At 39.9% G+C, this 24,428-nt stretch overlaps 1 protein-coding gene across 1 annotated transcript in view; it reads right to left on the bottom strand.

Moving 5' to 3' along the window:
* Window positions 1-24,428, bottom strand: part of ANTXR1 (ANTXR cell adhesion molecule 1) — a 211,567-nt gene that overhangs the window by 133,947 nt on the left and 53,192 nt on the right. Inside the window, exons 7-9 of the mRNA XM_004609154.2 lie at window positions 23,220-23,288; window positions 21,006-21,086; window positions 6,328-6,388 (exon numbers count right to left, since the gene is read on the bottom strand). Of these exons, the coding sequence (XP_004609211.1) occupies window positions 6,328-6,388; window positions 21,006-21,086; window positions 23,220-23,288 (211 nt within the window). The remainder of the gene's footprint in view (window positions 1-6,327; window positions 6,389-21,005; window positions 21,087-23,219; window positions 23,289-24,428) is intronic.

Below are 24,428 nucleotides of genomic sequence, written 5' to 3'. Positions count from 1 at the left end.
GCACTCCACCTCCCACTTCATGGCAAGCTTCCAGCCACGAACTGGTACTCCTGGCCTAAAGTGAAGATATGTTTAAAATCATTATCTTATAATAAACATAAGCCAATGTTGCTAGGTTGACTTTTATAAGATGACATGGAAAGCTGAATTTTTAGGCGAAATCAGATTTCAAAAATGCTAGTGATGAATTTACTTTTAATATGCTGTGGAGCAGTAAGAATATATGTGCAGACCAGACAAGGCTTACAGGCTGCCAGATTATAACCTTTGTTTGTGGAAGAATTCTGGGAAGTCTCTATACTCAAAAAGTTTAACTAATGACAATGAATGAAATACTTCTTGATCCGATTAGATACTCCTTAACACTTTGCATTAAGTATTCCTATTAAAATAAAATAGCATTAAAATAGATCCAGGTATATGCATTTCTTCAACTGTTAAAATTGATACTTTATTGAACTAAAATTGTCTTCAGAAATAGAAAGCTGTAAAGGAAACCTCGAGAAGGATTTTTCTAGATAGTACTTGGTTATATACGGTCATTTTGGTGCAAGTAATTCTAAAGTTAGAGCCCATCCACCCCACTGAGTTCCATAAAAGTTGCATGAGTAAAGTCAAATATACCTTCCAGAATTCCTCTCCAACTCACTGTGATGGTATCCTGAAGCTATACCTAATATGTCTAATAATTCCTTTCTGATTGGGAACTCGCCAAAAGCTACAGATGCTCTTGCAAATGTCTCAATTCTCGGTCTAAATCTCTGTGGTTTCTTTAGTCTTTTCTCATTCCACAGGCATCTTATAAGGGCGCCCACAGTTCTTGGAGCAGATCTCTGCTATGGTTTTATTATTTTTCTGAACATATGACTATCTCCCAGGGTAGATGCTGAATTACAAGGGGATATAGGAGAAAGGCTTAAGAATTTTTTTAACTTATCCATTCACAATTTCTACTCATCCTTTCACTAAGAATTGATGAACAGAGAGAAGAAAGGAAAGGACAAAGAAAAGGAAGAAAGGTAGGAAGGAGGAAAGGAAAGAAGAAAAAGGCAAATTAAAGGCAAAAGGAAGAAAATGTGAAACAATAGAGGAAGAGAAAGAACGAAAGAAAGAGAAGAGCTAGTGAGCCAAGTTATTAACTTTTTTGTTTTGTTTTGTTTGGAGGCCACACCCAGCAGTGCATAGGGCGTAGTCCTGGCTGTTCTGTGCTCAGGGATCACTCTTGGCAAGAGTCCAGGAGGCCATATGTGGTGCCAGGATCAAACGCAGATGGCTTCATGCAAGGTAAATCCTCTTCCTGCTGTACTGTCTCTCCAGTCCCCGATCATTCTTAAATGTGGAACTTGAAACTATGGACAAAACATGACACTATCTCCTTTGACCTGGGTGGCTACTGATATATATACCTTTAGATTGCATTAGTTTGTGTGTGTGTGTGTGTGTGTGTGTGTGTGTGTGTGTGAGAGAGAGAGAGAGAGAGAGAGAGAGAGAGAGAGAGAGATGGGCATTCTTTTTGGTTATCAAAAGAGCATTTCCACCCCTCCTTTCCCATCCTTATGAATTGTAAGATTTTCCTAAACTGGCTATTTAAAACCAAGTTCTACACTGCATTTGTCCCATTAAAACTTCACCCAGTGGGTTACAGCTAACATACAAAGATCTGTGTTGAACCTGGGCTTTTTTGGTCCACCCAGTATCACTCTCACTCCCTCTCTCAGAGCTCAGTTTGTTGGTATTGCTGAGTTGGCGAGAGCCAGCTGAGATCACTTTCATGGGGGACATATTTGTCAGCAGAGTGTCTTCAGCAGCTCAGCCTGGGTGGAGCAGCCCTGTGGGGTTACACTCGGAGCCAAGAGAAGAACGTAATTCACAAAGACACAGCATGGGGACTGAGAAAAGGCCTTATGATAAATGTGAATTCTACCTTTCCTACAGGTCTGGCTCAGGGTGAGTAACTCGAGTACTTTAGAGAAATGTGAACAAAAAGTTTACGCATGACACCCTATCAGTAACAGTAACTGGGGTTTACCATACCCCCAGGGCCTAAAAGGGGGGGAGGACAGGAAAGTGATTGTTAGAGAGGCAGATTGGAGGGCAGGAGGGAAGCTGGAGGCACTGGTAGAAGGGAGTGGACAATAGTAAAGGACTGGTGCTCATTCTGCCCCTGAAACTCAATCAGGAATAACTTTGTCACTTTGTAACTCACAGTGACTCAACAAATTAATTAAAAAGAAATATAAAGTCGTTTCCTATTTGACTTTCTCTTTTAATAAAGTTATCTCTAACTTTCAGTAGGAACACATAAAGGTGTGTTTTTCAGCATCATGATTATCCCACTAATTTTTAGTTCTCATTAAAATGATTGACATCATTAAGATTTTTACCTTGCTTGGGGTTACAGTTTACGTTTTTCAAAGCATATTGACATCAGCTTCTGGGGTGTAGCACTGAGCAGAAGGCGGGAGTATTCTTATCAGTCTACCGAACAGTCAGCGGCAAACAAAAGGGCTTTAGTGCTTCCCAGAAGCTCTGCTCATTCAGAGAACGATCAGCAGTAAGCCTTCTGACAAACTCACGAGTAAACCTTTGGTGTAAGGATATCTTTTGGAAGTTTCACATCCTTCTTCTGGTAAAGTTGGTCTTTCTTTTGTTTCGTTTTGTGGGGGACACACCCAGAGGTGCTGGGGCTATTCCCGTCTCTGTACTTAGGGGTTGCTCACTGAGAAGCTCAGAGGAGCATGAGGTGCTGAAGATCTAACACGTGCCTCCAGGATGCTTTGCATGAGATTAGTCAATGGGGCTAGGTCTCTGGCCCCAGGAAAGTTGGTCTTTACCCAACATGCTTTAATCCTTATGTATTTCATTAAAATAAATGGGAACCTGAGTTTTTCAAAACGGAGAGTGAGCTTCCATCCCTGTTTCTTTTACTATTTTTTTCTTTATAAAAACTAGTGACACTAAATGTGGATAGTTTACTCTGATACAGGAAATTTGTTTTATTCCTTTGGGGGCCACACCCAGCTCTGCTCAGGGCTTACTCCTGGCTCTGTGCTCAGGGATCTCTCCCGGCAGTGCTGGGATAGAACACCTCACCCACTATAGTATCTCTCTGGTCTAGGTAACTGGGCAATAATTTTTTTGTCTATAAAATATGCAACATTTTGCATATAAAGTATGTATGCAATATAAACATACATGCTTATATACAAAATATTGAAAATTTCACATATATAGCATTACATATGCTATATGTATAGCATTGCATATACATGTTTTGGGGTACACCCAACTGTGCTCAGAACTTACTCCTGGCTCTGTACTCAGGGATCCCACCTGATGGTGCTTGGGGGACCACAAGGGGTATTGGGGTATAGAAACAAGGTCTGCTATTTGCAAGGCCTTTCTGACTATACTATTTTTCTGGCCCCTAAAACAGATTTTTAAAAATTATCTAGAGGGTCTGAAGAAGGGGATCTTGGATTGGATTTACCAGTAATTTTTCTGTTTTATTGGTTCCATCCAAGAAACAGCTCAGAACAATGAATCAGTTGGATTACTTTATTTAGATTTTTTAATACACTTTATCCTTTCTTCTTTAGTTTCCCTAGCATATTAGAAAGTTTTCCTTAATTATTTATTTTTCCCTTTAACTTAATGAGAAATATTAAGATCCATGAATTTTCTGGGATCAGATCTGTGGAACCTGATATTTCTGTGCCATATTCATTGTGTAGATGTGAAAATTTTTCTTGAATACCTCAAGGTTAACCCAAAGAAATTTTGGCTTATTAATCTTTAAGTCAAGAATTAGTTAGGAATATAGTTTTCTACTGCTCATTTTGTTTTGGCCTTGTTCTGTCTTTGGCTGTTTCTAATTTTGCTTCATTTAAACCATAAAATTGAAGGGCATAAAGTTAAAATCTTAAATTATTATTATTATTATTTTGGGTTTTGGACCACACCCAGTGATGCTTAGGGCTTACTCCTGGTTATGCACTCAGGGACCATTTCTGACCGGATCAGGGGTTAGGGTGTCTGCGATCAAACCTGGTCATACACAGGCGGGGTGGAGGGCTGGGGGTTTGGGGGCAAGGGGTGAGGTTTACTGTGGTTCTTGGTGGTGGAATATGTGCACTGGTGAAGGGATGGGTGTTTGAGCATTGTATAACTGAGACTTAAGCCTGAAAGCTTTGTAACTTTCCACATGGTGATTCAATTAAATAAATAAATAATTTATTTATTTATAAATTAATGGGTCCGCATGCAAAGCAAGTACCCCACCTGTTGTACTATGGATCTGACCCCCATAAATTACTTTTTAATTGAAATGACCTGCATTAGAACATAAATTTCTGGTGTGCATAGTTATAAATAAATATCTGTAATACTACTTTAAGTTTACCACTAAACATCCAATTCTCTCTTTCACCACACTTCTTATGGTTAGCTTAAATGTTTTAAAAAAAGATAAATAGAAAGAAATCAGTCTATTCTTCATTTAAAGATGACAGATATCAAGACATTCATCCAACATTTATTGATCAGTTATTAAATGGAGATATTCTGCTAGTCAGTTGGAAGCAAAGAGAAATAAGATTCCTCCTCTGTACTCAAAATTCCCTAAGGGAGTAGAATTACTTATACTAGAGAATTAATAGAAATGGTAATATCTTAAGACTTTCTGGTTCACTACAAAGTTGCAACAATCTAATGGGATTATTAAGCTCCAAGTCTGAAAGTCTGAATTTTCTTTATGAGTAGAATTTTCTTTATGAGTAAGATAATTGCACAATTAAGGAATTTCCCTGTTTGTTAATTATTTTAAAATATCAGTCCATAAAAAAAAGTCGGTCCATTTATTTTAAGCCTAATGAAATCAAATGGAGGTTCCTCTAGCTGGAGTGATAGTACAGTGGTTTGGGTACTTGCCTTACAAATGGAGGCCCAGGATTTGAACCCTAGAACCTCATATCATCCCCTGAGCCTGCTCTGTGATCTCTGAGCACAGAGCCAGGAATAAGCCCTGAGCACTTCTGGGTACGGCTCGAAAGCAAAAACAAAAAAAATGTATAACAAAATGGAGGTTCCTTATTGCACAGACCCTGAAAATGGGTTTATGTAATCATATATATTTCTTAAATTTGCATAGATTTGTTTTCAATTCTTTTTCATAAAGATGTTCTCTTGGGTCTCTCCTTGACAACCACATTTATCCTTGACATGAGTTATTAGGTTGTAATTATTTGTATATATGATTCAGTGCCTATAACTCCTTGAAATGTTTTTGCTATTCTAAACTATAGCCAGGAAGCTGGGATAAAATTACCAAAAATAATTTCATTTATGCCAATAAGATATGCCACAGAGAAACATATAATGTTGGAAAAAACCTGAAAGCTCTTAAATGCTTACTATCTAGCAGGGTTGCATAGTATATTTTTTTTCCAATAAAATAATAACTGGCATTTTCTATTTTAGGAGACTGGAAAGTTGACATTAACATGTCCAATCAACAGTTAAAGACTGAAGTTTCTGTAACTTATGGAGAGAGACTTTATCTCTTTTGTATCTCCTGCATCTAGCACAGGACCTGACATTCACCAGGTTTAACATTTTTTAAATAAATGAATGAAGTTATGGGGAGCTAGTCAGGAATTATATGGAGTCAGCAAGTTTATGTAAAGGGTTGCTCACTACAATACAAAACCATATCAAGATTCCAATTTTGATCAGTTAGAGAAAATCTCATAACTAATAGAGGGCTGATTTTTTGCTTATGTAAAAACTTTTAGCATTAATGATAAAATTATAGTGGCCCTTTTATTTATATTAAAATTCTCTATAAAGTCATCCATAAATATGTTGGAAAACTGGTAGATGGAACAATTAATAAATATCTTTGTATAACTTATGGACAAAGGCCAGCAACAGTTAAATAACTGAACAGAACACTTCAGGGTGGTCTATGATCACTGTTTCCATCCGGTGTTTCTAGTGCTGTCATGAGGATGAAGGGTTAGACTCACTTCCGTTCAGAGCAGGGTGTTGGTAATGATGTGTGAGAATCTAGAATTTCTATAATTCCCTTGGAATTAGTTTCCAAGAAAGAAGTGAATTTGGATAGACTTTTTCAGACTTCCAAACAACTGATATTTTCTTCTTCCTCCCCCTCCAAGCAAATTATTTTGCACTCTCCACTTCTCCTTCAACCGATTCTCTTGTGTTGCCTCTCCTTCTCCCTGCTCCACCCCTGCCATGATGTAAATATGTGATTTGAACTTATATCATCCTTTGCAAGAGAGCAATTAGCAGTTCATTTCACTTTACCTCCAGCACATATGGTGGATGGTTCTGCTGCTAGAATTTCAATGCATGACTTCTTCAAAATCTAGGGCGAGAGAAAAGAAAAAAAATGTTTAAACTCAGCTTATTTTGTTAAAACAGAGGAGCGTTTTTCTTTTAGCATCCAAGATAGGAAGATTCACAGATAATGATGTTGCACTGGGGGGATGGTCAGGTGGGGGATAACAACTTCATTGCTTTCAACTGAGAACAAGCATTAAGTTGTGCTGGATGGTTCTAGGTGTCCCCAAAGTCATAAGAATATTCAATCTTTATTATTCATTCTTTATTTTCTTTTTCGGCAGATACTCCTGAGACTCTGATATGTCATTCCAAGGTATGGAGAGATAATAGTTAGGAAAATGGAGCTTGCATTTGGACAAACAAATGGTAATGACAGGTCTTAGGTGGTTGGTACTGGGGCTAAGGGGCAGAGAGTAGAAGCTCTGGAGTTTATGGGGGTGACTGCAGAGGGCTGAGATACTGGGAAGGATTTGGTAAAGGAGGTGGGTGCAAAGGGTAGAACTCACTCAAGTAGAGGAAAGGGAGAAGTTAGAAGGTTAGAGTCCAGGCATAGAATGGCATGAGCTAAGGTGAGAAAGTTAAAGGGGAAAAAAAAAACAACTTCTTTAGCTGGAACAAAGGGAGTTTGAAAATAGAAATAAAAGAGTTAAGAAGTAGATGAAGAATTAGGATGGAGATGGCCAGTTCTCTAGAAAATAATTTTTAAAATTATTCAATATTCTCTTTTTGTTGGAAGTCTGAAAAGACATTGAGGGAAAGGAATTTGAGGGCTATTCATTTTCCAGGAGCATCCCCCTAAACCATACTTAAATAAAAATAAAAATACACTCTTTTTTCTAAACAGAAGTCTGGTAGGGTTGAATATAGAGTCTTACAGAATCCCATGACCTCACATCAGTTAATAATGAAGGTTTCTTCTGGCCAAAACAGGGTTTAAGTTTCTCACTGCTGGTTATGAATTTTGTCTCTTGTTGAGTTATCAATTCTAACATTTCAACCAAACATTTTCAGTATAGAACACTGTGTCAATTTACCAAGAAAAAAAAGTACCTTTATTTAGAGTCTTATTTAATTTGGAAATTAAAATAGTTAAGAGGAATGAAGGAAACCCTTTCTCCACTTATGAAAGGCACATTTCTTAAAGCAATTAATGGTGAAATTATAAGATTTAGTCTGGAAAAGAATAAAGCACCTTTTAGGGTTGGAAGACACCCTCCACTTGTGTTAAGTGTATTATATATGCTTCTTTGTTCCAGCTTGAGCAATATATACACCACAAGATGCAATCAAATAAAATATGTATAAACAGAAGGGGAAATGGATTATAGGTAAAGGGGAAGATAACATATAAAATGAGAATAGTATAGCAAATGTGCTGAGAGGAGCTTATTTTCTTATCAGAAGTGCCACATGGATTGAAAGCTAAACTTTTCAGTAGCAAATATAAAGAACAGACATCAAGAACAGACAATATTTACATGATTCTCAATCTGTAGAATAAAAACAAATTGGTTAGTTTCATAGAAGGATAATATTTACCCATTACAGAGAGCAAGCTGGGCATCCTCGTAGAGAAGCATTGTGAAAGGAAATGAACAATTTGCTTTAGAAACTCCAATGCAGAGAAGACAAAACATGACAACACTTTCATTGAAATAGGTTCCCTCCCAACCAGAGCTCAGAGAACTCTACCTAAAAATCCAAACAAATAGTAGTTTGGGGACTCAATTTTACAATTCTTCTTTCTACTACTTTTCCTCCCACCTTCTCACTTTTGTATTTAAATGCATTTCTTACTTTGAGTATTTGTTTTCAACTTCCTCCTGATTCCTCCAATAGGGAGCAATTGGTTCCTTTTGTTAACTTTTGCCTTGCTTCTCTGGCCTTTGCATACACAGGCCATAGAGTCACTCCCACACTCACCCCCCAAAAAAAATACAAGTGCAGCCTCAGTCCCTGCTGCCCCCAGTGCACCTCACAAACCTGATTCCATCTGCGGCTCCAGATGAAACGCTGAGGGCCATGAGCTTCCAGAAGCAAAACCCAGGTATTCGGGTTCAAGCACTAAGACTCCAGGCCACATGGAGGCAGCAGAGAGGGGCTGGCCCTTCCTGTTTCCCTGACCGCTTGGGGTCCTGACTGTCACACCCACGATCTGCCTCCAGGCGCCATCTCAGCACATCAGTGGTTTTAATCCAGACACACAAAGCAGTGAGTCCTGGAAGACGACAGCTCCCTGAGGTCTCTCCGGACCCCCTACTGAGTCAACTCCACCATGGCACCTCAGATGGGGCTTCCCCGCCTGCTTGGGGTGCTGGCTGTCACTATCTGCCTCCAGGCGACTCCCAAATGAATCTCAAAATGGATTAGCTCCCTACAGAGATATTGCTGGACCCCAACCATTTACAATTTTAGAATCCAGAAGTGTACAGCCACAGGACCCTCATGAGATACATAACAAGCAATAGTAAATAAATTATCTAGGATCTGCCCCTGGCAGGCAGGCTTGAATGGTGGTGGGAAAATTCAAAATAATGGTGGTGAGAAAGCATAATGGGTGGGATTGGTGTTGAAATATTGAATGTAATCAATTAATGTGAACAACCTTATAAAAATAAAATTAAAAAAAAAAACCCACCTGATTCTGGGACCTGATACCAATACTGAGTTCCTGAGTTCCTTTCACTGTCAATATAACTGTGATTCAGGACCCCAAGGATGTACCTTGGACGTCCATATTTCTCTGCTGGCTTCTTTATTCCTTTCTCCTCTTTTCTATGGGTGACCTGGATTTCTCAGCAGTATCATATACTGGGGATGCTGGTACATGCAAGCTCATAACCTCAGTGCCAATAGTTCTCCTAGGACGGTATTGGTTGTCTGTCCCCTCTAGCTCAAATTGTCTGCCTTGGGCTCTTGCTGGCTGAGGGCACCTTAGCCTGGTGACTGCCAAGAGTGGGGGAAGTAGTCACTCTCTTCACCATGTCCTTGGGCACAAATCTCCACAGGTATCAGTGGAAGAAACAAAATTAATGCATATGGGGAAACGTATTAAAGACTGAAACAATGTGAAGTCATCTTCTTATGTTTTAAATAAAATTCCTTAGGCATTTGGTAGCCCCTTAATAAATCACTTTATCCTCCACAACAAAAGATTTCAAAAACAGTCCAAGAATTTAAATTATACTATTGGCTCTCTGTTGTCCCCATTCCCCAAACTCCACCAAAACACATAATAAAATTTACACCCATGTGAGTTCCTGACTTTGAACGTATGTTTTCGAACCAACTCTATACTTAACCAGGGATTGATAAAGGAACCCCCTGTGAATCTTTGACCACAAAGACACACTGGCCAGGTTTGTCATAATAAACACATGCTGTATTATTCTCTCAAAGTGTCTGCAATTAGCTGATAAATATAAGGAGTGTAATGTCAGCCAAGCGCTGTGATTCAATCCAGTAAAAACACAGCTTTCCCAATCTTAACTTAAAACATCTGGAAGGGGAGCATAGAGGCCAACAGAGTAAAATTTATCAGTGAGGGGGGGAAGGGCAGCGTTTGTCTGGAACTGTGGCACTTTTAAGTAGAAATGTCTGGTTTCCAAAGGTAGGAAGTCAGGACAGCGCTAAGTGGATCTGGGGGCTCTCTAGGTTACAAGCAGCCCAGACTGCCGGGTGATTAGTCTGTCTGAAATGCAGCAGCCTGATCAGCTTTGGGACTGGAGTGGGAGGGGCAGGAGAGGGCTGGGAAGCCAAAGGATTCCTCCCCTGGCCAGGCAGAGGTAGCCTTGAAGGTAATAACCACTAGATGGCGTCGAAGAATGTGAGTGTCAAAGGTATCTAATGATTTAATGATTTAATTGGTCTTTGATGGAGACAGCGCTAAGACCACCACAGTCCTCAAGAATAATCCAGTGTGGTACCTCAGGGTGATTCACTAATAAAAAATGAAAAAAAAAATAATCCAGTGTAGGAAGTTGGGTTCTGGCTCCTTCAACTTTTCGGAGTCCCTATTTTGGGGACCTGTTAACATACTGAATAATAGCTTGGAATCTGGAATCAAATTGCTGAGGTCTACTCATTCAGACACACTGTGATTTTGGACAAGGTCCGTAATGTCTCTAGATCTATTTGCTAATAATATAAGTGGGATAAATACAATTCTACTGAAGTTTAGTGAGTTAATACAGACAGAGCCCATAGCACAGTGCCTGGAATTCAGCAAGTTCACTCACTAATGGTAGTCATTATTTTTGAAGAACAGGGTTCTTCAAAACAGGGTTCTGGAGACAGACTAGGTAGATCTAGACTCTAGAACATATTTATAAATCTAGAATAGCTTCATATTAAAACCTGAGCCCTGTCATTGACTGGCTATGTGGATTTGGACAAATATAAACATGCTGAAATCTTTTTAAACTGTAAAATACGTATAAGAAAAATATTAATTTCAAAGAGTTGTATGATGGTAGAATGAATAATAGACATGTGCAGAGATGTTTTACTTAAAAAATCAATTAGATTCAGGTGATGTCACTTACATTGGATGCATGGGAGTGAGGAACAAAGAAATTGAGGGAAACCAGCAAGCCTTTTTACTTATAGACAGAGTAACTATCAATAGGTAAGAATTTAAGACCCCTGAGTTACCAGCCAAGATGCTCATTAAATGAGAGCACCAAGAATTGTGCTCAAAACAACTGAAGGAATGAAGCACTCAGGAGAATATCTGATATGTATTGGATTTTCAAACACTGTGAACTGCTACTTTCTACTATTGTTATTATTCTCTGTATTTATTTACCTTCTTAGTTAATTGTCATTATTATTGTCATTGTTTAGTTATTGTCATTTGGGTAACATGGTTACAATAGTGTTAATAAAGTTTACTGCAACACACATAATGTGGTGTGTTATACTGATATAGTTCTTTTTGCATACTTTATTTGATTGCTAGAGGAGTGGGAGAGATAGCAGATATTTAAATTTTTTGTCAAGTAATAAGAACTATCTAATATCTAATTTGAAAATCCACTGCAAACCTTTCCAAGCTATATATAGTAGTTTATGCTCCCCTTCCCCCCAACTGCTCTGCCTATTTCCTAATAAACAACTAGTCTTTATTTACTTGCCTCTTTCCTGTTGGAGGATTTGTATGAGTGCATTAAAAAAAGACCAGCCCAGTCTTTTGCTTCCAGATATTGTTCAGAGCATGTTTCTTGGCAATTTATTTGTCATAAAGTATATAGATTCTGGTTTTAATATGCCTGGGACTTGAAATCAAATGGCCCAAGAGTGCTTAAATTTATCCTAACCAATTACATATGTCCAGTTATCTCAGATGAAAACCTAGTAGTTTTCCTTAGCCTCACTTTGTGTCATTCCTTAATCTAACACAGATATTATCACCTAAGTCCTTTTGATTTTTCCAATGAGATAGTTCTGATTCATCTGCATTTTGGAGTAACTTACCACCCTTCAGAGGACTTGATTGTGGTTTGTAATTATGCATAATTTTGATTCTTTGTCCAGGTCTCACTTCCTCCTTAAACCATAAACTAATCCCATGAAGTCACTGATCAAATCTATATTATCACCACTATAATCATAATGCCTAACCTGGCACATAGTAAGCACTAAATAAATATTCTGTACAGAGAATAATGGCACAGTTCCTGCATGACATCATAACTAGTGAGATAGTATATTATGTATTAGTCTTCCACTTGTCCTCTAAATGCAGTCTTAGGATCTTTTGAATAAAAGTCTATAGTCTGTATCTTATAAAACTCCCTGTTCTCATTAAGCTCCATCATATTTGGGGAGTACTATACCAGGCAACTTATTTCAACATCAACGTTTAACAATAGTTTTTTAAACAATAATTCAAAAGGCATATTATGTTTTATGTCTAAGATCTACATTGGCCTACTTTGTAAAAGGTCTTGACCCATGGGAAAAATTGTGGATACCTGGGTTTGAAGAAAGGCTCAGGTTCACACAGCAGGGCCCATACATTAGTACAACTGGTGGCAGATGTGTTTAGGATTACTGCTTTAACAAAGGAATAATAGTGTGGTACATAAAACTGGTTCATCCATGCCTTCAATTGGCCATGGTATACCCATGAATTTTAAAATGATTTGATGTTTGAAATAAAAATTATTTTTTAAAAAAGATATTCATCATTCACAACTACATTTGATTCTATGCTAAAAACCCAATAGACTCATATTGCTAACCATGGCCATAACCTTAGGTACTTATTACTTAGTACTGTTATCAGTACTACTGAATATGAATTAAAAATTTACTATCATGCAAACATTTACTTAGAATTCATAGACATTTTTATGTAAACCATACATTATGACAAGTAAGTACATCCAAGTTTTCAAGTGGTTACTGAATTTTAGATAATATCTTCAGAAGAGACAAAAGGGTTTTGGGGGCGGGGTTGGGCATCAAGCCTATTTAAATAAGTGCAGCTCTTCTCTGTTAGATTCACACTTACAAGGAGTCTGATGTGCAGGAGCAAATGAACAAAGAAGGTTTTCTGAAACGGAGAAAATTCTTTCCTATTTCTCCCTACCCAACTTTGTGTCTCTCCTATTTTCAGAAGGAAAACTCTGATAGCTGTGAACATGGTTTGTTTAGCAAGATGAGCTGGTAACTTCCTGCATATTGGCAAAGCCAGTGGCTCTCCTTGGGAGCTGACCCCTGTGGCGTTTTATTGGATTTTGTACTGAATTCTGTTATTGTTTTTGCAAGAGGCCTTAGCAGATTCCTAGACATAGGAGAAACAGTCAGGGGAGAGGGAGGAGGTTAGGGGTGACCCGTGATTAACTGGATATGCTTCCTCTGTAACCTTTGCAGCCTCTTCGATCAAGATCTGGGCATTAAAACATAATTACATTTGGACATTTTTTAAAAAAGCCAAATAGAAACACATAGTTTAGTTGAAATGCCTGGCCTGAATGTCTGTAAAGTCTGGGTCAGATTAATGACTGCGAGGCAAATTACTTTTATAAAAAAAGATTTTCTGGTCATTACAGAAGCTACAATTGATTCTATTTATGTTTTTTATCCAGGCCTGTGAATGTGAATGGAGTCCCAAATGCCATCTTTTATAGTCAGAAGCTTGGAAGGGCAGGTAGGGAAGAAGTGAACGATTTTACAAGAAACAAAGCCACAGAACTGCCTCCTTGTCATGCATGCAATGTAAGTCACAGATGCTATGTATGTCCTTGGGCTGCTTTAGAAAAGAATAAATAGGCCCAGCATGGGGTGAGACACCCTGAAAAATACAAGCCAAGTCGGCGCTATAATTAACAGTTGAGCTTCTGACCCAGGGCAAGGACATATAGCATGACCAAGGTCCAGTGCCAGGCAAGTGGTTCCAACAGTTGGTGGTGCCTCTTGAGGTTCAAGGCAGGGAGAGTTTGTGGTGGATGAGAGGCCAGAAGGGCAGACTCAGTGGAGAAGACTGACACAAAACGTGAAGTTGAACTGGGCCTTGAGATAAGCTCCAGCAAATGAGCCTGACTGATGAGTTCATCAGTTCCATAAAGTCAAGGATTTTAAGGACTATGGAGTGTAATCGAAAAGGAGAGAAGACCTTAGTCGTGCTCTAGTGGGGGATTTGGTAGTTCTATTTTCACTTAAACAGGAAGTGGCAGGGCAAGCCCAGAAACCAGACTCGCTGTTGCTTTGCTAAGGCTTGGGTCAGATTAGGGGTACATGTCTTTCGTCTCCTGAGGAGTGGGAGGGAGAAATCGACAAGGAATCTGGTTTCTACAAGTAAGCTACTCTTCTCTATGTCACAGAATAGAATTGTTTCTCAGTTTTGCTGAATTACAGCTTCCTTGATACCCAAGATGTTCATGACAGAACTTAGAAGAAATCCTTGCAATTACAGTTGTGTTTGTTCAACTCTTGTTTATTGTTGATCAAACATACAGAAGCTTCGATGTGCTGATTCAGTCTACCATTAATAGGAAGCCTGCAACAGGCTTAAATATTTATTCTAGGGAAATGCTTCTAGCTGGAGACCTCGTGGTGCCAGTAACCGGGTTCTCCTCATAGACAGAGTGCCCAGATCCAGACACCACCCTCAATTGCCCCGTAAGTGGGGACAGCTGCAAGAAGGAGGAGCTGGCATCCTGGTCATCGAACTGGGATTGAAAGCTACAACCCATTTTAGTGTTATCTGAACCCAGCTTTCATGCAGGTTCCCATTTCACTGTCTGCAGCACTTTTGTAAAGACAAACCAACACCCAGGGGCCTCACTGAAACTTTGCTTCATATTTTCACTTGAGGGCTGGCACTACATGCTCTAGTTGTGGGTAGTGGAAATTCCCCAAAGAAGCCACACTCCAAGAAGTCAAAAGAAGACATGGGTTTTTTTCCTCCTCCTTTCTAAGTGTTACTGGTTTAAAGGGCCATCTTCCCTTCAGACAACCTTCCCTAAGGCGACTTTTCGACCTTGTTTTGTCTTTACACTTTTGACAATGGTGTCCGACAAACGCCAGGAATTCTGTCTTCTCTGGTAGGTTCTTGAGCAAATGTGGACTAGAAGCTCTTCCTTTCAGTCTGTGTCCAGTGGAGATATATATATTTTTTCTAGTGATTTTTTTTTCTTTTTGGATCACACCCAGCGATGCTCAGGGGTTACTCCTGGCTCTGCACTCAGGAACTACTCCTGGCGGTGCTTGGGGGACCATATGGGATGCCGGGGATCGAACCCGGGTCGGCCGCGTGCAAGGCAAACACCCTACCTGCTGTGCTATCGCTCCGGCCCCTCTAGTGATTTTTTTAAAAAAAAATTTTATTAGTGAATAACCTTGAGGTACAGTTACAAACTTATGAACTTTCATGTTTGTATTTTGTTTACATCCTTCCACCAGTGCCCATTCTCCTCCACCAATGTTCCCAGTATCCCTCCCACCCTTCCACCCCATCCCCCCACCCCACCCCACCTCTGTAGCAGGGCATTCCCTTCTGTTCTCTCTCTCCTTTCGGGTGTTGTGGTTTGCAATAGAGGGACTGAGTGGCCCTCGTGTTTGGTCTATAGTCTATTTTGAGTGCGCATCTCCTATCCCGTGCAGGTCCTCAAACCACATGGTGTTCCATTCTCTATCTGAACTGCCCCTTCCTCCAGCGTGTGAGACTGGCTTCCAAGCCTTGGAGCCAACCTCTTGGTACTTATCTCTACTATTCTTGGGTGTTAGTCTTCTATTCTGTTATTTTATATTCAGTGGAGATATTTTTATGGTGATGAAATTTTATCCAGTGAGAAAACTGTGAGATTTTCAGAGGGGCTCTTGACCTTGGGGTTGAGAGGTGGGGATAGAGAGAAGTCTTCCCACTCTGGCTGTGTATCCAGGTCACGGTGCATTAGTTCTGAAATTGCCTGTGATGGAACAATGTGAACTAGACCAAGTCATGTCACACTGGTTCTCAGTGCCTCCTTCTCCAAATGGATTTCTGGTCAACATAAATTATCCTGTCAACCTAGGACACTATGGCCATTGCCTTCCTGGACATTAGTGACAGACCTGGGTCCACTCTGGCTCACTGGCCACTGCTATGTGAATAGGTTAGCTAATCCCTCCATATTTATAGTACCTGTTTTGTAGAATAATATTTACATTAATGGTAGTCATAAGGGGCCAGAAATATAGTTACAGCGGGTAGAAGTAACCCACATTGCCAGACATGGCCCAAATATTTTTTAAACTGTTGTGTGTTGTAGAATATATATATTATATATATACTTACATATATATATACACACACATATGTATATGTATGCACACAAACATAATGAAACACTATGCAGTGGGAAAAAAGAGGAAATCTTGCAATTAGCTGCAACTTGAATGGAATTGGAATATTTCATGGTGAGGGAAATCAGAGGAAATGAGAGAGATGAACACCAGATGATCTCTCTCAACTGTGCTATATATAAAGATAAAACAATGGAATAGGTAGCATCAAATGATGGCAAACCCTTTGCCCTAGATTATTGAACAGAACATGCCAGTAAGGTGGGGAGTAGGTTAGAGGAAAATGAAGTGGGTTGGATTTACCAAAAGGACTTTGGTAGAGGGTCTTCTTGGGTCTTTGATTGTGGTAAGGCCAACTACCTTTGTACGACAAAACTAAAATTGTTAATGCTATTGTAAACATATGCCCCAAACTACAATAATGACATCAGAAAAAAATGTGTTTGCCAAAGGAGTGGGGAAAGGGGAAGGCGGGGAGACCTTGAGAGACTGGTGGAGGGATGCTGATAATGGGTGTGGGTGTGGTGCCTGAACATTCCTTGATTGAAACTCTGGTATTAACAGTACTATAAATCATGATGCCTAATTTAAAATTGGAGGGGAACAAAACTGGTTTCAATCCTGCTTTCTCCTTTAGAGCTGTGTCATCTCACTGCAAAATCAGAATAAGAATATTTTTTTCACAGGCTGTTATGATTTCTCAATGGGTTAGTATCTAATGGGATAATAGGACAGTGTTTGGACACTAAGTAAGTTATCTATAGTTATTGAGCTCTGTCTTCTCCCCAGGTCCAACTGATGAGAGAATAAAATGGAAAATGAAGGAGAGCACTTACAAAAATAATACATACAATTAATCTGACAACCAAGTGTTTCTTCCCTAGAGAGGACTGTGGAACTATGGAAAGACTGTGGAGCAATGGTTATGCCCCAGGATCAGATTGAAGGGGCAGTATCTGAGGACATACTAAACCCAAGGGCTGGGTAATCAGCTCTCAGTAACTCCGGCGATTTTCCTTTCTTCAGATACCCGTGGCCCAGTATCGAATACTATGGAAAGAACCCAATCTCTGGAAACAAACCTGTTTCAACGTCCCCACTTCATCAATATGAGGGGCATACTTGTTTTATGCAAGCTTCCTGCATCTGAGTCCTTCCTCTGTACAACGGAGGATAAGAAAGCCTTCTCCAGAGAGGCTGTCCACAGTACCTACAGAGGTCATGGTGGAGAGATGATGTTCTATAACTGATAGTTTTCTTCTTTTGCACATGTTGTTACCAGTGATCCTGAGAGCATCTATTCATCAACCAAGAAGCATATGGCTCGAGTGCCATGGTTCTAGATTCCATCTAAGTACCGACTACAGTTGTGAGTGCCCTATGATCAGACTTTGTATGTGACTGTGGTTTCCCACTTGGAGTAGATGCCAGGGCCCTCAAGGTTTCCATTCGATCTAGTATCTCTGTTTCTTCACTTCATCTTCTGCCTTTCTCCACCTTGAGCACCGCTCTTCTTTCATCCTATTCTGCACTGTCTAGGGCTATGCTCTGCCAGTTTCTAGCCATGCTTTTCCTGGGAATCCCTTCAGTTCCCCTTTCAGTTGTCTCTTCAAAGGAGTCTGGTTCTGTGTTGGCCTCTTTACTCTTTGTTGTTGTTGTTGTTTTGCCATCCCTGGCTGTGCTCAGGGCTTACTCCTGGCTCTGCTCAGAGATCACTCCTGGGGAGCTTGGGGAACCATATGAGGTTCTGGGGATAAAAGTGTGGTCAGGTGCATTCAAGGTAAGGCCTTACCTGCTGTAATATTCTCCCCACCCTTTATTCTAATTGCAGTAGCATGTGACCTCTTATATACTACTGATCACATTATAATGCTATGCATCCATTTACTTGTTTGTTTGTGTGTGTATGTCCTTATTATTCACTAGGTTATAAGCCCTACCAGTAAAAATGGCTCTATATATTTTGTATCCAAATGGCCAGAGGCTACCATCAAATGTTTTCTATGAAACTTAATGATGCAATAAACACTAGCCCCTACATCTTGATTTGGAATTTACAATAATGATCACTAAAGGCTGTGAGCTTTATGAACCATTTGAGTTTATTGAAAGCTTACTCTGCACTCTGACTTTGGATAATTAAGCCCAGTCCTATTTTATCATGAGAAAATTACCAGCCACAAAATAACATCCATGGGAACAAGCTGGAATAGATGCTTATGATGTGTGTGTGGGGGGGGTGGGGGACATCAAAAAACTCAGAATTTTTTTTTCAGTAGCCAGAAAGAGAAATGAGTCTACTTTTTAAAAATAGTTAGCCAACTCTTAGGCCATAATTATTCCTGTCTGCCTCGGGAAAGATGAGCCCTGCTGTGCTTGTCCCTGTTTCTCTGGTCAAGTAAATGAATTAACAACTACCATAAACATGAGTTTCTAGTATTGGAAGAATTGAAACCACTAGCATAACTCCCAGATAAAAGCTCACCAAAAAAATGCTATCTTTCAGCTAAAAGTCTGGAGACTCAAATCTGAAATTATTTCTCCTTTTGGAGATAGTTTCACCAAAACTTCTTAAACACCTTTGGAATCACTTCCATTTGAGGTTGGGGAGAGCTTTATAAACATCAGAGTTTTGTGGAGTATGAGGCAGTTGCTAAGGTTGAAATAATCTAAGAAAGCATCAATTTAGGGAATAAAAATATTCTCATTATTTGGGCAGCCACCAACTCTTGCATGATGTTAGGCACGTGGCTCATAACATTGGAATGTAAAAGAATTGTCCCTGCTAAGAATTTAGCTATCTGGGCAGGGATTTTACAATTGGGATTCACAATAAAGGGCTATGAGTTTTATGAACCATTTGAGTTTATTGAATGTTTGCTCTGCCCTCTAACTTTGAATAATTAAGCAAAGCCTTCTGCAGTAACCTCCTGGTAGGTCTCCTGACTCTGGGTCACCCCAGTCAGCCCCCAAAAAGCACAGACATCACTATCAGACTGTTCTTGTAACAATCAAAATATTTCTCTGATCGTAATCACTGAGTTAGAGTCAAAACTTCTGTCAGGCTCTTGGTAGTGCTCTTCCAACCTTAAATCTAGACTTATCTTTCATTATTTTTGACTCTTTTATCCAAACTCTTCTACCAGACGTATAGATCTCTTTCTCTTTTATGGTCTCATACCTCACATAAGCAGGTGAACCACATACCCAACCCTACCAAACTTTTATTATAAATAAAAAAGAAAACCTAGCAAACTTTGGGTGTTGGAGACTCAGCAATTCCTAGCAAATTTTGGGTGGTGGCTCCTCTATGGGAGGGGTCTCAGATCAGTCTGGGGAAATTGGGAAGATCCTAAACCTCCAGATCAAGACCCTTCTGACACCTGAAGGGGACAGTGATCCTCTGTGCTTTTAATGCATCCTGGACTCTCTGCCTGGGGACAGGAGGAACCACTGGCTATCTGCCCATGAACCTCAAGGCAGAGGCTGCAGAGCCTCTTGACTTTATTCTAGTGCAGCACAAACAGGACCAGCATCATCCAGCGCTCTGGCTAAACCAAGGGCCTGTGTGTAGAAGGCACAAAAGAGAGGCCTAGAGGCCAGTAATGTCCTGATCACCAACAGGAAAGGATGAAATAAGCGTGTGTGAGCAATTATTTCCTCTAGCCCACCCTGGGCTGGAAAAGACTGCCAGGGACTGTTCAAACTCTAGAGCTGTGGTTTTCAAACTCTTTACACCCCAAAAGGGGGCAAAACACACAAAAATGACTTAAATCAGGAATTTTTAAAAAAACATTATTTATAACAGCATTTTCTGATATTCATTTTTCAACCTAATCTGCTCAAAGGGAAATTTTATCCAGGCATGCTCTGTGTTAAGTGGCAGTAACTTTTTCATGGCCTGGCAGAAAATTTCTGTGGACTGGCACCAGTCCACAGACCAGCGGCTGAAAACCACTGTCCTGGAGTCTAGTTCTTAAATGGTAGGTTGTGACCCTTTGGGGGGGTCATGAAAAAAATGTGTTTTAAAATAAATTTATGATCATTACCAGCAAATGTTAGATTTGTATACTGGTTTTCTGTTCCCAGGATCACTGCACATCAGTCCAGAGACCCAGATACTGGGTATTAAACTGTTTAAATAATTGCAGTGGATATTCAAGGTAAGGAACAATCAGCCAAAAGTGATGGCCCAGAGCTAAGGGCTGAGCCTGTGCTCAGTAATGACTGGAGAAGCCTAAATCAGTGCTGGTTCGCTAACCATCACAGAGCTCCAGATCTGAGAAGTCAGGACACCTGGATGGCTGCCAGAGCAAGGTGAGGTCTCCCAAGTGGTGTCCAAGAGGCCCCAAGTTGGGGGTGGGGTCAGGGACTCCTTTCCCCAACTGTAGGTCAACCATCCAACAGTTCAATGTAAGGGACCGAGGATGTGGTGCTTTTAGGGCACAGTGCCAAAGGTTACTTAGGTCACCTGGATGGTGCTGAGGGGACTTCCAGGGCCAAAACCAGCAGTACTAAGGAGGCTTCTGTGGTCCTCAGGGGACCTTATGGTTCTGGTGATAGAACCAGGGTTGGCTGCATGCAAGGCAAGAGCCTTAACCCCTGGACTGTCTCTCTAGCCCCTCCCTTTCACTTCTAATTTTCCCATTGTAGGATAGAATTGGCACAGAATGAAAACAGAGGCATGTGTGAAAGGCAGGAGGAAGTGGGAGCCAGGGAAAGAAAGACACAAAGGAGCATCCTTGCCAGCAGAAAAACACCAGCTTCAGAGAGAAGCACCAGGGTGTTTACAGCAGAGGGGGCGGAGGGTAGCCGGGAGCTGGCCTCAGAGGAAATGCTGTACTCACAGAGTGGATGATGCCTTGCAGAGCCTGAAAACCATCATTGACAGGAAACACATGATCCTTACTGTCGGCAATCCGGGCCAGCTGAGAACATAACACACAAACACACAGAGAGACGGTCAGGCTAGGACAGAGGGAATTTAGGAAAGATCTGGGTCCAGGGGCTCCATCTACCTTCAAAATCCAGAAGTTGATGCCTTCAGTGGGTCTCAGCTCCCCTTCCCACCCCCCAATCGCTCTCTGTACTAAGGAGCTTAGCAGCGGCCTCTGTGGAGCCGCCCTGAAGGGTCAGCATCAGCTCTGACATTTATTTTAATACTTTTCCTGGGACTGGAGCAATCGCACAGTGGATAGGGCGTTTGCCTTGCACATGGACGACTGGGGTTCAATTTTCTGTCCCTCTTGGAGAGCCCAGCAAGTTACTAAGAGTATCCTGCCCACACAACAGAGCCTGGCAAGCTTCCCGTGGTATATTCGATATGCCAAAAACTAATTATCACTAATTATCACAATGGAGACGTTACTGATGCCCGCTCAAGCAAATCGATGAACAATGGCATGACAGTGCTACAGTGCAGTGTTACAGTCTATTCACTTAAAAATATTATAAACATTGTTCCATGTCACTGGGCAGAAACTAATGACAAACTATATTGAGAAGCAATTATTTGTTGCTAGAATTTTTAATAATTTGTTTATGTATATTCTTGTGCATACTTTTTGGATACATGTCAATTTTTTTCATTTTTCTTCTATTAAAAATGCATTTTTAATGGGAGAAGAGGACTGTTAGTGATTTACATAGAAAAATGAAATTTGTTATGCTTAAAAATATGCACCAGTATGTTTGAACATATTGGCAATTTGACACCTAATGAGAAGTCAATCAAGAACTTTTTTAGTTTGAATCAAATAATTCAAAATTTGGGAAATGTACTGATACTGACCAACTTCTGTCAAAAAAAAAAGTCAATCAAGAAAGATGCTGCTGAGAATTTTCCCTGGACTTTATACAGAATTCCAAAACCTAATATCTCTTAATTGTCAGCAATGTGAAACGATTCCTTGTTAGCAGGTTTGACTTTGGGGGGAAATTCCAAACAAAAACAGTGAGGTTTTTTTTGAAATATTGAAGGTAATCAAAGTAGCAGCCATTTCTCTAGACTGTGAATTAAGCCATAGCCCCACGCCCAGCCGAGAAGAAGAAATATCCCTCTTTTCCGGTTGTTTCCCATTTTCGAGGAGAAACGTGGCATGGCGTCCACCATATTATGAGGCTCGGGAAGGGGGATGAGAAAAAAAAAAGGAAAAGAAAAAAAAGAGTTATGTACTTGGAGCAGTGGGACTACATATCTCTTCATTCTAAGCAATGGAAAACTAATTATCAAATGCTTCCTTAGTAGTAGGGCTGTCTTTCTTGGGGGGGAAACTCCAACAATAGTGAGTTTTGTATTGAAATATGGAATGTAATCAAGGTAAAGAGAAAATGAAGTGAAATTCATCAGTTACGCAGTTGGGGGTGGGGGGACAGGGACAGGAGGTATACTGGGGTTTTTGGTTGTGGAATATGGGCACTGGTGAAGGGATGGGTGCTTGAATATTATATAACTGAGACATAAGCCTAAGAACTTTGTAACTTTCCACATGGTTGGGCATTTGCCTTTCACGCAGCCGACCTGAGTTCGATTCCTCTGCCCCTCTCGGAGAGCCTGGCAAGCTACCAAGAGTATCCAGCCCGAGCGGCAGAGCCTGGCAAGCTACCCGTGCGTATTGGATATGCCAAAAACAGTAACAATATGTCTCTCAATGAGAGATGTTACTGGTGCCTGCTTGAACAAATTGATTCAATAATTTTTTTTTTAAAAAAGGAAAGATGCTGCTGAAAAGTCCATGTTAAAGACTCACAAACACATCAGCAAATGGCTAGTGGTAATTCCCATTCTGCTTAGAACTTTGGGATTTTGTTTGTTTTGAGGCCACATTCATCAGTGCCCAGGGCTTACTACTGGCTTTTGGTAGTGCTCCAAGGGTCCACCACATGCAAGGCAAGTGTCTTAACCACTAAACTTTCTCTCTAGCCTCTCTGTTCAGTGTTTTCTGGAAAATTATCTATCTATGCAATATTTGTGATACTTAAGTACCCTTTGTCCCAAATGACCATGCTTTCGCCATTCACAAGCTTGAATAATTTCAAACCTGAGAAACCCATGATCATACCTGAGTTTCATTGAAATCCTTTACACCAACACAGTAAACAATTGCACCAAGATCTCGGGATCTGTTAGCCTGGGTTAGTGAAAGAAAGACATGAGAATAATGCTGTATACCTGTAAAACACATCTATATGTGTATATATATATACACATATAGTTATAAGTCAATGTCAATTCAATAAATAATTTTGATCATTACAATAAAATAATTTGGGAAAGGAAAGGAACACAAGATACTAAAGAGCGAAACAATAACAACTATAGTCCTTTTCTATTAGACTAACTTCAGGGATCGGTTGAAGTATTAGTTTATTTGCTTTTTGAAAACCAACTGTGTGCCACACATCACAATGGAAAGGATGAAGGCACTCAGTGAATGAACATCAAATCCCAACATAATGCATGGTGGACATGAGAGATGTGCTTAATAGAAACTGTTGAGAAGCCTCTAGAAGTAGATTTGATAAAAATGATGAGAAAAAAGGAAAATTATAGGCTAAAATAAGTGGTTTAAATATTATGATACCTACCTAACATTCAACATTGAGTCTCAGAATAGAAAACAAAAATAATAAATCTTAAGGTATATACCCTAGTTATTTATTAAATAATTCATGATAAATATATACATACATTGATTAGAATTCAATTATTTTTTCTTCTCTTAATACTCAAGCTCACTTGTGTCTGACTTTGAATTCCAGAAAGGACAGAAACATATCTTTTCCCCCTCTATCAGAAACATTTCTTGATGCTTAGGAGAAAAAATGAACTCAGTCTAGCCACAGTCTTATCTGCAACACATTCTATGACTCTTCGGCAATTGGGCTTTATATAGAATTATCAAAAATGGACTCATTTTCTTTATATATCATGAGCTTTATCTTTCAGTTTTCAGAAAGTCTCCTTGGCATTGACATTCCAAAAATTTTCCCAAGTTTATATGTGCCATACCTAAGATTCCTTTCTACTAACCCCTATTTTAAGTGTCTGGCACCCATCATTTGTTTCATAGTCCGTTATTTCCTTATTAGGGTTTTTATTTGACTTCTATGCAGCACTCAAGCCATTTTGCATTTCTATTGCAGTTTAAATTTTTGGTTATACACATTATTTTCCAAATTCTTAGGGGCTATCATAATTACCATGTATTTCCCCACTATAAATTATTCTTTCTATTTGTTGGGGATAGGGTGGGAGTGAGGTCTTTGCC

This window comes from Sorex araneus, chromosome X (assembly GCF_027595985.1).
Source record: "Sorex araneus isolate mSorAra2 chromosome X, mSorAra2.pri, whole genome shotgun sequence".
In the NCBI taxonomy this organism is placed as follows: Eukaryota; Metazoa; Chordata; class Mammalia; order Eulipotyphla; family Soricidae; genus Sorex; species Sorex araneus.
The sequence above is the reverse complement of the archived record's forward strand: the minus strand, read 5'-3'. Positions and strand labels throughout refer to the sequence as shown.